Source organism: Bos mutus, chromosome 1 (assembly GCF_027580195.1).
Source record: "Bos mutus isolate GX-2022 chromosome 1, NWIPB_WYAK_1.1, whole genome shotgun sequence".
NCBI classification, from domain to species: Eukaryota; Metazoa; Chordata; class Mammalia; order Artiodactyla; family Bovidae; genus Bos; species Bos mutus.
This window is the reverse complement of record NC_091617.1, coordinates 66,990,415-67,002,446: the sequence shown is the minus strand read 5'-3', so window position 1 is coordinate 67,002,446 and position 12,032 is coordinate 66,990,415. Positions and strand designations below refer to the sequence as shown.

The following is a 12,032-nucleotide window of genomic DNA, read 5'->3' as shown; positions in this document are numbered from 1 at the left end:
CCTCCTAGGCCCAGGTCACTACTAATCTCCTTTCTGTCTGTATAATTTTGCCTACTCTGGATATTTCATCTTAATTGAATTATATAATACATGCTCTTTTGTAACTGGCTTCTTCACTCAGCATCATGTTTTAAGGTTCATTAATATTGTAGCATATATCATTACTTCATTTCTTTTTTCTATTACTATTTTATTTCTAATGTCCCATTGTATGGCTATGCCACATTTTATTTATCCCTTCATCTGTTGATGGACATTTTTAATATTTCTACTTTGGGGCTAATGTAAATACCACTATAAACATTGGTCGGAGAAGGCAATGGCACCCCACTCCAGTACTCTTGCCTGGAAAATCCCATGGATGGAGGAGCCTGGTGGGCTGCAGTCCATGGGGTTGCGAAGAGTCGGACACGACTGAGCGTCTTCACTTTCACTTTTCACTTTCATGCATTGGAGAAGGAAATGGCACCCCACTCCAGTGTTCTTGCCTGGAGAATCCCAGAGTCAGGGGAGCCTGGTGGGCTACCATCAGTGGGGTCGCACAGAGTCGGACACGACTGAAGCGACTTAGCAGCAGCAGCAGCATAAACATTGGTATAAAAGTTTTTGTATGGGTATATATATATAGATGCTTTTGAACTGTGGTGTTGGAGAAGACTCTTGAGAGTCCCTTGGACTGCAAGGAGATCCAACCAGTCCATTCTAAAGGAGATCAGTCCTGGGTGTTCATTGGAAGGACTGATGCTAAAGCTGAGACTCCAATACTTTGGCCACCTCATGTAAGAGTTGACTCATTGGAGAAGACTCTGATCCTGGGAGGGATTGGGGGCGGGAGGAGAAGGGGATGACAGAGGATGAGATGGCTGAATGGATGGCATCACCGACTCAATGGACGTGAGTCTGAGTGAACTCCAGGAGTTGGTGATGGACAGGGAGGCCTGGCATGCTGCGATTCATGGGGTCACAAAGAGTTGGACATGACTGAGTGACTGAACTGAACTGATACATGTTTTCATTTCTCTTGGGTATATATATTCTAAGAGTGAAATTTCTGGGTCATAGGATAATTCTGTATTTAACATTTTGAGCATTTTGAGGCAGACTGTTTTCCAGAGTGGCTGCACTATTTCCTAATCCCGTCAGCAATGTATGAGGGTTCCAGCTTCACATCCTCACCAATACTTGTTATTATGTTGTTGTTGTTCAGTTGCCTAAGTCATGTCTGACTCTTTGTGAGCCCATGGATTGTAGCACACCAGGCTCCTCTATCTTCCAGAATCCCGCGGAGTTTGCTCAAATTTGTGTCCATTGAGTCAGTGATGCTATGTAACCATCTTATCCTCTGCTGCCCCCATCTCCTTTTGTCTTCAATCTTTCCCAGCATCAGGGTCTTTTCCAGCATCAGGGTCTTTTCCAGTGAGTCTGCTCTTCAAATCAGATGGCCTAAGTATTGGAGTTTCAGCTTTTACAACAGTCCTTCCAATGACTATTCAGGGTTGATTTCCTTTAAGATTGACTGGTTTAATTTTGTTATTATATGTCTTTGTAATGGTGGCCCTCCTAGTGGATGGACTTCCCTGGTGGCTCAGATGGTAAAGCGTCTGTCTACAACGCAGGAGACCCGGGGTTCGATCCCTGGGTCGGGAAGATCCCCTGGAGAAGGAAATGGCAATCCACTCCAGTACTATTGCCTGGAAAATCCCATGGACAGAGGAGCCTGGTAGGCTACAGTCCATGGGGTCGCAAAGAGTCAGACAGGACTGAGCAACTTCACTTTCACTTTCACTTTCCTAGTGGATGTGAAGTGTGTCTATCTCATTATGACTTTAATTTTCATTTCTCTAATGATGTTGAGCACCTCTTCATGTGCTTATTGACCATTTGCATATTTTCTTTGGAAAAATGTCTACTCAAATCCTTTGCTCACTTTTAAATTGGGTTTTCTTTTATTATTGAATTATAAGAGCTCTTTATATATTTTACATATAAGCTCCAGATTATATATATATATTTGTAGATACTTTCTCCTGTGGGTTTTCTTTTCACTGTCTTAATGTCCTTTGAGACACATACGTTTTTGGTTTTGATAAAGCCCAATTTTATTTCTTGTGCTTTTGTTTTCATATCTGATAAACCATGGCCTAATCCAGAATCACAGAAATTTACATCTATGTTTTCTTCAAAGAGTTATTTTGCCTCTTACATTTAGATCTTTGATCCATCTGGAGTGATTTTTTATATTTGGTCTAAGAAAGTGTCCCAGCTCCATTCTTTAGCATATGGATATTCAGTTATCCCAGAACCATTTGTTGAAAAGACAAATATTTTTCTACTGATTTGTCTTGGCACTCTTGTTGAAAAATCAAGTGAATATGAATGTGAGGCTTTACTTCCAGACTCTCAGTTCTATTCCATATATTTATATGTCCATACGTTTATATTTTTATATTCATTCTATTTCCCTGGAGAAGGAAATGGCACTCCATTATTCCCCACTCCAGTATTCTTGCCTGGGAAATCCCATGGACAGAGGAGCCTGGCAGACTGTAGTCCATGGGGGTCACAAAGAGTTGGACGCAACTGAATGGCTAACACTTTGATTTTCATTCATTCTATAAAGGTTTATTGAGCATCTTTATATGCCAAGCATTGTGCTTGACATGTCCATTTTACTTGCTTTTGAAAACCAAACCGTACCTCTTCAAAGCCCAAATCTTTAAAACTCATTCTAATAGGATGTAGCATCTCTTTTTCTTAATGAGATATAAAATAATTTCTTTCGTAGCCAAACCTATAGAGGTAATTTTAGCTTCATATGATTGCACATATGTCTTTTGGCAAGTTGTAGTTTGTCCGGCTATATAAATGTCCAGAAGTCTGAGTGATTTTAGAGGGCTTGGAAGAATGAAAATTGATCAGGGATAGTCCATTGAATGTATTGAAGATCAAGGTTAGTTTTAAAGTGGATGAAGAATTTACTGCCTGTGATAAGGGGTTCCTGGCAAGTGTGGAGTTGCCCACATGCAACTTGACAGGTCTGGGAAGTTGGTAAGTCTAGTTGCTAATAGCAGTATGACCAGAGAGAAATGGTGGAGGGGTTATTGGACTGGATACCCATAATTCTGCTTCCAGATTTTATTTTTGTAGCAGTTCCTTGCCAATGTGAAGTTACAGAGAGAAGAGAATATTTTTAGATAATGAATTATTACTCGGTTTAAAATGAATTAAAGGAGGGAAGATTTTTATATAATGGTGGTGGCTGGTCTCTAGATACAGACTGGTTGTAGGAATTGAAGGGAGAAGCCAAAGAAATGTAAACTTAGCAGAACTTGATAATTATCAAAAATAACTAAACATGATTCTAGCGTTATAACTTGAGGACATTGGAAAGATAATTGTACCAGTGCTTACCCTAATGAATAAGGTGAGAAAAAATGGTGTATAAACTTTGAGTTTGTCTGCTTGTTGGCAAAATATAAAAAATGCCAACCTGACTGTTAGTGTATCATATCCAGTCTGAAAGCCAGGAGCTTTCAACATTCTGTTGACACAAACTATTGATTTTCCTTTCCATAGTTGCCTATTAATTTCTGAAACCCATATTGTAAAATGAGCTTTCAATGTCTAATTTTAAGCATTAAGCAGTAGTTTTATTTTCTCTGCCTGTAAAAGTATTAAAAAATACTGTACTTTGTCAGTGACTTTGAAAGACCTAGGAAAGTTACCTAGATTCCATGATTTGCAATTACCATTAACAATATTATTGTTTTGAGGGAGGAAAAGGTTTTAATATTGACTACACTGAAAAACATAGTCTATATAGCAATGTAGATGCTCATGATGGCTTTAAACATTAAAATGTGGATGTTTTAGGAAATCTATTACATTTTGAAACTCACTACAATACATTTATTTACCCATCCTAAATTTTCTTTCAGGAATTGTTCCGTCTTCTGTTGTCCTGACTTCTTTCCAGGTGATGTCAAGAGTTTTTCTAATATGGGCAGTAACACATAGTGTCAAAGAGGTAAGCATTTAAATAGACAAAAATAAAACAATGTCAGCATTAACAAGCTTCAGTCAACTTTTCTTTCTCACACGTGTATTATTGCTAAAGATGGAACTCCACAGCGTATCAATATAGCCCAAATAAAATTCACTTGTACTATAGGAATTTGGTTACTTGTGGGAAACATACCCCAAATATACAGAATTGAAAAAAGGAGACTGATTACACTAAGTCCTGAAGTCTCAGTTCCCTCTGAGATTTGGCTGGTGTGGCTATGGTCTGCACCTCAGTTATATTTTTCTGGTTCCTTGTTTGAATTCAGCACCATAAACTCTGGACAGCTGCATCTTTGTAGTGGGACTGTTGGGGAAGTGAGGGACATAAATTCATTCCCAGTCCAATCTTTGTCGGACCAGGGTAAAGTAACAAACTTGTTCCTACCCAGTCCACTTGCATTAATGGACTTCCCAAGTGTGCTGAGTCCAGTGGTTCAGGGAGATGAGTGCTCTTCTGAGGGTCTGAGGCAGATGCCCAGCCAGGCCAGCTTCTTATAAGAACTGGAGGGAGGAAACCATCATTACCATGGCTATAAATCCACAGCTATCTTTCATTGTCTGGTATTGGAGAAGGGAATTGTTTTCCAGTATGTTTTTCGCTTTTTAAAAGTCCATTATTGTTAATGTCACCATGAGGCAGAGTACTGGTACCCACCAAGAAGATTCAGATTTCAGTTTTCCAGTCCCAGTAACTTACCACCAGCATTATGGGGTACTTTAGCCTCATGGAATGCACTTATGTATTAGCATTATCCTGGTGTTTTCTTTGTCTTCTATTACTCTGAAATCCCTGTCAAAACACTTGGTTTTTCAGGATTTATTTAGACAGTTTCATTTGTTTTTTAACTAGTGATTGTTTTTAACTTTTTATTAGCATGTGGTTTATACATTAAAAAAATGCACATAGTTAAGTTTTTAATGAAAATTGACTAAGCTAAGGTTGTTGTTCTTGTTACAGATCCACAGAATTTTTCTTTTAAGCTCATTTACTCCTTGAAGATGTCTGTTTACACTTTCTGTGTAGGAAGGATGTAAAACAATCTGATACTTTTACATGATCTCTTTTTAGAGTGGCCACATTTCTTTAAAAAAAGAAAAAGTCAAAAACAGGCAAGTAAATCCTAATGTGACATATTGCCCCTTGTTGTCATTCTTAGTTGTTTCTGGAGTAAGGAAAAGTTACTCTTCATTGGCTTCAACGTCCTTTCTATAAATCATAATAACCTGTATTTCTTCCTTCTTTCCTTTCCATTTAACCAGCAACTCATAGTTTTAACTTCCCAATAGTCTTAAGTGACCTAAACTTTCTTCCTAATAGTAACTCATTTATATTCTTAAACAAGTAATTATGTACTTCTAATAATTAAATGTTAGTTACATGAAGATAGAGTGTTATCAACTGTGGAGTGTAGTTACATGAAGATAGAGTGTTATCAACTGTGGAGTGTTTATAATCAGCCAAGAGAGTCAGATACTAGGTGTTCAGGAGCTAATGCTCCAGCTGATGGATTATTCATGGCCTCTGCTTCTCCTCTCTTCTGCTTCAGTAACCACTCCTGCTTATTCTCACTTCTGGCAAAGAGTATAGACAAGTAAATCAAAAATGCTTACAATTCAAGTTAAGCAATTGTTACCATATTGCTGTTACCAACATTTCCTAGAATTTTCTGGGCAGAGCAATAAGACAGCTTGGCTTAAAAAGCTATTAAATGTCTCTGTGGATTACGGTATGCAGACCTGGCCATTGCCCTTAGTAATCACCCACCTGACAGATGCACAGACTTGCCATTTAACAGATGGTTTCACATGTAGTGTCAACACAGTAATTTCAGTTATATGCTTGTTATGTTTGCATATTCAAAATTGTTTCTCTGCAGCCAATGTTACCCAATTTTACTATCATTAACATATCATTTTCTTAGGAATGTAGTAAATCTTACTGTCACCTCTTCCATTTTCTTTTCATGTATACCCTATTGATTGACTTATTCCTTGCTCATGTAAATAGGATTCATTGTTTCTACTGCTCCATGATCACACTTCTTGTCTTTTCTTTGAAAAGAACCCATTCACTGTTTTGTTTATGGAAGTAGATTCCCTCTTGACCCACCCCCAGTTGCTGATAGGTAGCTTGAAGACCTGTTAGTGTGGCATTTCAGAGGCCAGTTTGCTGTCCGTCACCTGCTCCTTACCCCCCTTCTCTTAGCAAAGGCTATTTTTTCTGCTGTCAAGTTTCATGTTAGCTATAATTTAGTTTGTCCTATATAACATTATATATGGCTTCCCTGTTAAATGTCCATTCTTCTCTTTACTGAAACATATTTTAAATATCATTATTTTCCTTATATTCAGCTTTATTTTTAATGGTGGGAACCACACAACTAATAACTAAATTCCCAATAACTAATGCATAGGGAAATTGATTCCAGAAATAACTGCTTAATAAAATATATCTCACTTTATCATATTAATGTTCAAATTCTTTTTACAGTACGTTGCTTTCATCCTCAGTTTCTTTTCTTACATCACATGTCCTCTAAAGTGGACATGCATGCCTTGTTCTCATAGCATTACATTTGGGTTTGGACTCTTGCCCCACCCTCTTTGGCCTGCCTGGATTTTTCTACACTCGTTCCTCTTGTTTTCTGTAATTGTACATGATGTACTAAGGTATAGCCTATATACATTTTAGGACTAGATACTACGTTTTTCATATTTGAGGTAGATTTTCTTTTAAGAGGCCCTATAGAACATGCATTCTTACCTGTCATTTTTATTCTCTGCTGCTGAGAACAGCAGAGAATAGAACAGCAGAGAACTAGTCACATAAATGTTGCCAGGTATATCAGAGAACTAAAAGAGGATCAGATGGTTTTCTTCTCTGACGTATAAGGATCCACCATCACTAGCAGAACTTCTTGATGAGCAGGATATTAAAGATAAAATGTCTCTATGCTCAAAAGCTTTTTCTTGACCTAACATAGCAAATAACCTCCCACTTCTTTCCTTTTAAAGGGACTCTTTATATAAGCAAAGTTAAGCTTCTGATAACAAGTTCAGGGTGAGATATAGGGAACGTGGGATACAGGAGGAATCAGAAATTCTAGTTAACCTGTTTTCTTTGCAGTTTTTCCACCTGACCCCCAGAAATGAACTGGCTTCTGCGTTAGCCAGGATGGCAACTGCTACTGCCACATCAGGCTTCTGTGGGCATTTATTCCCCTCACCTTCTGTTTGCGTCAGTGTCTTTGTCTCTTCATTGACCTGAAACAAAATTGATGTTTTTCAGAGTGAACTGCAGTAGGAAATGCCACCTTATGTCCCTTACTATGATCTCCCACCCCCCACCCCTATCCCCCATCAAAAACAGAAGTCCATAGCGCACATATTCTTCCTTCTCTAAAAGTAGCTAAGCCAAGCCCCAGATTCCTGGACATACAAGTAGGCCACTGTCCCTTTTCTTGGCCAACCCTCTTTGAAGAAGCCCCCACATATCCTCTCCTGAGTTCTGAGTGTGAGATTGCTGTGTTCTTGAGCAGAAGTCCCAGGTTACCGCTGTGAACAGCAGTTAAATAAGAAGTTGTTGGGCTCTCACTGTGACTTAGCCTAAGTGCAGCGAACACCTTCAACACCTTACTAGGTGGGGTAACTTGTGTAAAATAGAGCTTTGCCCTGGATTGCTGAGCCGTCTCTCCTTTCTTCCTTACCCTTTGCCATCATTAGAGAAAAGGATGTTTTCTCACATTCCTCTGTAATGTCCTGTGAGTTCTCCTGATTTCACCAGTCAGCTGATTCCCACTTCTCTCTGGCATGCCACTGGACTTTGTGACACTCAAGTTGCCATCATTGTTAACTTCTCATCAAGCTGCCTACAAAAAGTCTGTCATGCATGTTTAAGAAAGTAATGTCCAGTTCTCTATCATTATGCTGGTTTTGCTGTTTGTTGCATTACACTTTACAGAGGGCTTTATTAAAATATAATTATTCACTCTTGACAGTTGTCTCTTGGGGTAGGTTGTAGATTCCACTTAAAGCTTGGAAGCTAGAGCGGCAAATGACCATCTGTCAAATGGCAGAGTTGAAAGTAAACTTCTAAATTCAAAGTCTTCCTCCTGCATTAAAGCTTGCTCTCACCAGTTAGAAATGTGATGCAAACACATTCTTACTTGTGTATGCTAATCATACTCTATCCCGTGTAGAGTTGAAAACACCCATTTCAGTTACCCATTCCAGTATTCTTGGGCTTCTCTGGTGGCTCAGACAGTGAAGAATCCGCCTGCAGTGCGGGAGATCTGGGTTGGGAGGATCCCCTGGAGGAGAGTATGGCCACCCACTCCAGTTGCTTGCCTGGAGAATCCCCATGGACAGAGGAGCCTGGCGGGCTGCAGTCCATGGGGTCGCAAAGAGTCAGACACAACTGAGGGACTAAGCACATCACATCTCGGATGCAGAAGCACCTTTCCTCTTCAGCAGTTCTGTCATACCACATGCATATTGAAATACTGTTCTCTAGTCAGATGGTTTATACATGAAATGTACAAATAATTGCAAGCCCTGGGTGCTTATCTGCAACACTTTGCCAGTGTGCTTCTCTGCTTCTTTAGTGCTCATTTTAGGGCTTCTGATATATCCCTCCAGTTAATTGACCTTTCTTCTTGAAAGTTCCAAGACTATTTTTCATACTGGCATATGGACTATTTGGAACAGAATTCCCCGGAAAGCTTCTTAGAAATGCACCTTCCAGGTCCCACCCCATATTTGATACAGAATTTTGAGGAGTGGAGACAGAGAACCATCACTGTTATTAAGCTCCTTGAATAATTTGATGAGATCTAAGATTTGAGAAATGCTCTTAGATACTGTAATGTGCTGTAATTTTCATTCAGCTTTCCTTTTTCTTCATTTTACTTCCTATCTCTGCTTAGTTTCCTGTAGGCATAACCAAGTCTCCCCATCTCTGTCCCTAGTTCAAGAGCCGTAGTCTTATTCTTAGAGAATGAACGCCTGGAGTTCCCTTACCCAGCTAAGCGGGGGCACTGGAGCTTCTCGTGTAGTCTTCAAAATCCACTGTCCGTGGAACTGCAGCTCAGGTACATATAAGAGGAAGCTTGAGGGCCACCTTGCAGGCAGAGGCAGATTTGAAAGCATGGCAGGAAGAAAGTTAAAGTGTCATTTGTTTTGGGGGTAGGTTGCAGGGAAGGGCTCTATCGTGGGCATGTGCTCCTTGTTGCCTGGCAGTGCCACCTGGTAGGTCATTTATGACAACTTCTACCCAGGGAAATACTGCATATCTTCTTGGGTTTTCTCAAGAAATATTGTTGTAGCCACATGTTCCAGGAGACAAACTCACTCAGAAGGACAATGCAGATAGTGGAGTGCAGTTTATTACACCAGCGGGCCCACGGCAGAGTCTCCTCTTCGCCAAGGACCCTGACCAGTTTTTGTGAAAACCTTATATACCCTAAGTGTACGTGCCCAAACCCACCTCCCCAAATTCCCTGAAACTAGTCTGAACAAAGGAAAAGAAAGATACAGTCAAAGTTAACCCATGATTCATATGCCTTAGGCCTAGGTAGTTAACAGTGGACAATTATCAATAGGCCTGTGGTCATACCCCAATAAGCATAATAGAATTTATGATTCTATTTGGTTACACAGATAATTAGGGTATTCTTTTAGGCAATGGAGAGTCTAGGTATGAGCCCTGGGGTTCTTCCATCTGGGGGCCTGGTTTTCCAGTTGGTATGTCATTTTCACAGATACTGGGCATATAGCTCAAAGTCCACAGTCCAGCCCAAGATGGAGTCCTGCTTTCAAGACGGAGCCTGTTCTGTCTGTTTCCTCCTTCAATATCACCTTCCTTGGATAGTTTTTTATTTTCTAGATAAGTCAAACACTGTATTCTAGAACATGGAGGCTGAGCAGCCATATCTTACATGAGGGTTGGTGAGGGTGGACTTCGGCAGGCACTTACCTTGTGGCTTAGGACAAAGTACTTCACCTTTCCGAGCCTTGTTTTTGTCATCTGTGACAGAGTAATACTAGTATCTGCCCTGCTCATGTCACAGAGTTTTTATGAAGATTAAGTGACAGGACTATATGAAAACAAGGCATCAGTGTTTAGAACTATCAGGGTTTCTGGCTTGCAGTTTTTTTGCTGAGCAGCTTCTGAAACCCTAATGTATAAAGTAGTTTAACTTCAGAAGGAATGCTGCTTCTTTCAGAGATGAAGCACAGTTTTCCTTGTCTTCCTCTTGTCCTCTTCTTTTTCACTCTGTGGAAGCTAAAAGACCAGGTACAGTGATATCCTGACCCTATGCTTCTGTTGCTGTTGTGTTGTGTTGTAGGTTTCTTCCTCTGCTGGGTACTCCGGCTGGGTTTGCAGCGCGCTCTTGCTCTTTGCCACCTCCTGGGGTTGCCTCCCTTGTCAGCACATTTCCTGTCGCTGCACATGCTCCTCAGTGTCCCCAGTGGCCATCCATGAACTCGGCCTTTCAGTGAGGGAGGCAGGGCACCTTCTCATCCCCATCGTTCAGATGGGAAGCTGAGAGGCTGTGTTTCTAGGGCACGTTGTGCCATGCCACTGTCTTCTTCTCAGGGACCTTTTTCCAGTGATGTTTCAGCTCTGCCAACAAAAGACATTGGGATACATTCAGTATCTTTTGGCCCCCTGAGTGCTGAGTGTCTAAAGTTCTCCACCCTACTCTTATCTATTCCCTTACTTTCTATTTTAAATATTTCTGTAGGTGGATTTGCATCACCTTCACTTTTAAAATTAGCACTTTTCCTAAAGGTAGAAAAACTTCATCATTTGATAGCTAATCAGACGCTGTCAGACTTTAGACAACTCCAAGACAGATGTAGCAATAATTTAATGCCACTTCTGCATCTGTTAATAATGGACACGTAAAGAAAATGTTACTTTTCTCCTTGCTGGATGGTTCACTCTAACATTGTGTATATTTAGCTTAGGTGATTTGAGCAAAATCAGGTTGTCTATTTTTCTCTGAGTGTTTTTCTGTCCCTTTCCAACATTTTCTTGAACTGTGTATAAAAATTTTATTTCAAAATATTGAAAAATATTTAGATCCTTTTGGGTTCTGTGTCAGTTCACTTCTGACATCTCATGTTGCACCTTTCTCCCATTGCCTTGGTTCTTTTGTAGCCCCTGGAAAACTCCAGTGGAACTCCTTTGTTCAAAGTGTATTATACTTTTTTCTTTGATGATTAAGTCAGTTTTGTTTAAAATAAAACATTTTAAACCATGCAAGCCAGTATTACCACTACACCCTACAAGAACATAGCCCCACTTTTCAATTAAGAATTGAATGGGTTCCAGGCTCAACAAAATCAGGAAATCAGTTTCATTTGTGTTTAATGTTAATCTTTTTCTCTTCTGGCCACTCCTCTTCACCCTTCTCAGTTGGTGACCCTGCCCTACAAACACCCTCACACTTGAAGTTTCTCAGGACTTTCTTTTGCTCTCTTACCCCAAGGGCTGTCTCTGACATCCTTCGTTCCCGTTTCTCAATTCTGGCATGAGGGGGAGCAGTTACATCAGACAAATTCCCTGCAAGACTGCATAGTTATCTTCATTTGGGAGGGTGTCACGCAGGGCAGGAAGGGCTAGGGCCTGACCTGTCAGCTCAAAGGAAAGTGTCCCACTGTCAGGAGGTTCTTCTGGGACCCAAAGCCAGACCTGCCTGCCTGCCTAGTCCAGACTGCCCAGCACGTGCCCGAGCCCTTCAGGCTGAGCAGTGTTGGCCTCTTCCTTTCCTTCTGCTCCAGAACTTCCAGATTTTTTGTGTCCCCAAGATTCAGTTAGTCTTTTTAAATATTATGCTAATACCCTTCTATCCCCATTTGACTCATGTTCTGGATGTGTCAGTGGTGTCTCCTACTTTCCTCCTATTTTTGATAATGAAGTTTTTAACAAAGAAACTTGTTGGTGGAATTCATCCTCTTCG

The 12,032-nt window shown here is 40.4% G+C and overlaps 1 protein-coding gene across 1 annotated transcript in view; it reads left to right on the top strand.

Moving 5' to 3' along the window:
* The window catches only part of HACD2 (3-hydroxyacyl-CoA dehydratase 2), an 87,417-nt gene that overhangs the window by 52,403 nt on the left and 22,982 nt on the right, over window positions 1–12,032 (top strand). Inside the window, exon 4 of the mRNA XM_005893406.3 lies at window positions 3,939–4,027. Within this exon, the coding sequence (XP_005893468.1) occupies window positions 3,939–4,027 (89 nt within the window). The remainder of the gene's footprint in view (window positions 1–3,938; window positions 4,028–12,032) is intronic.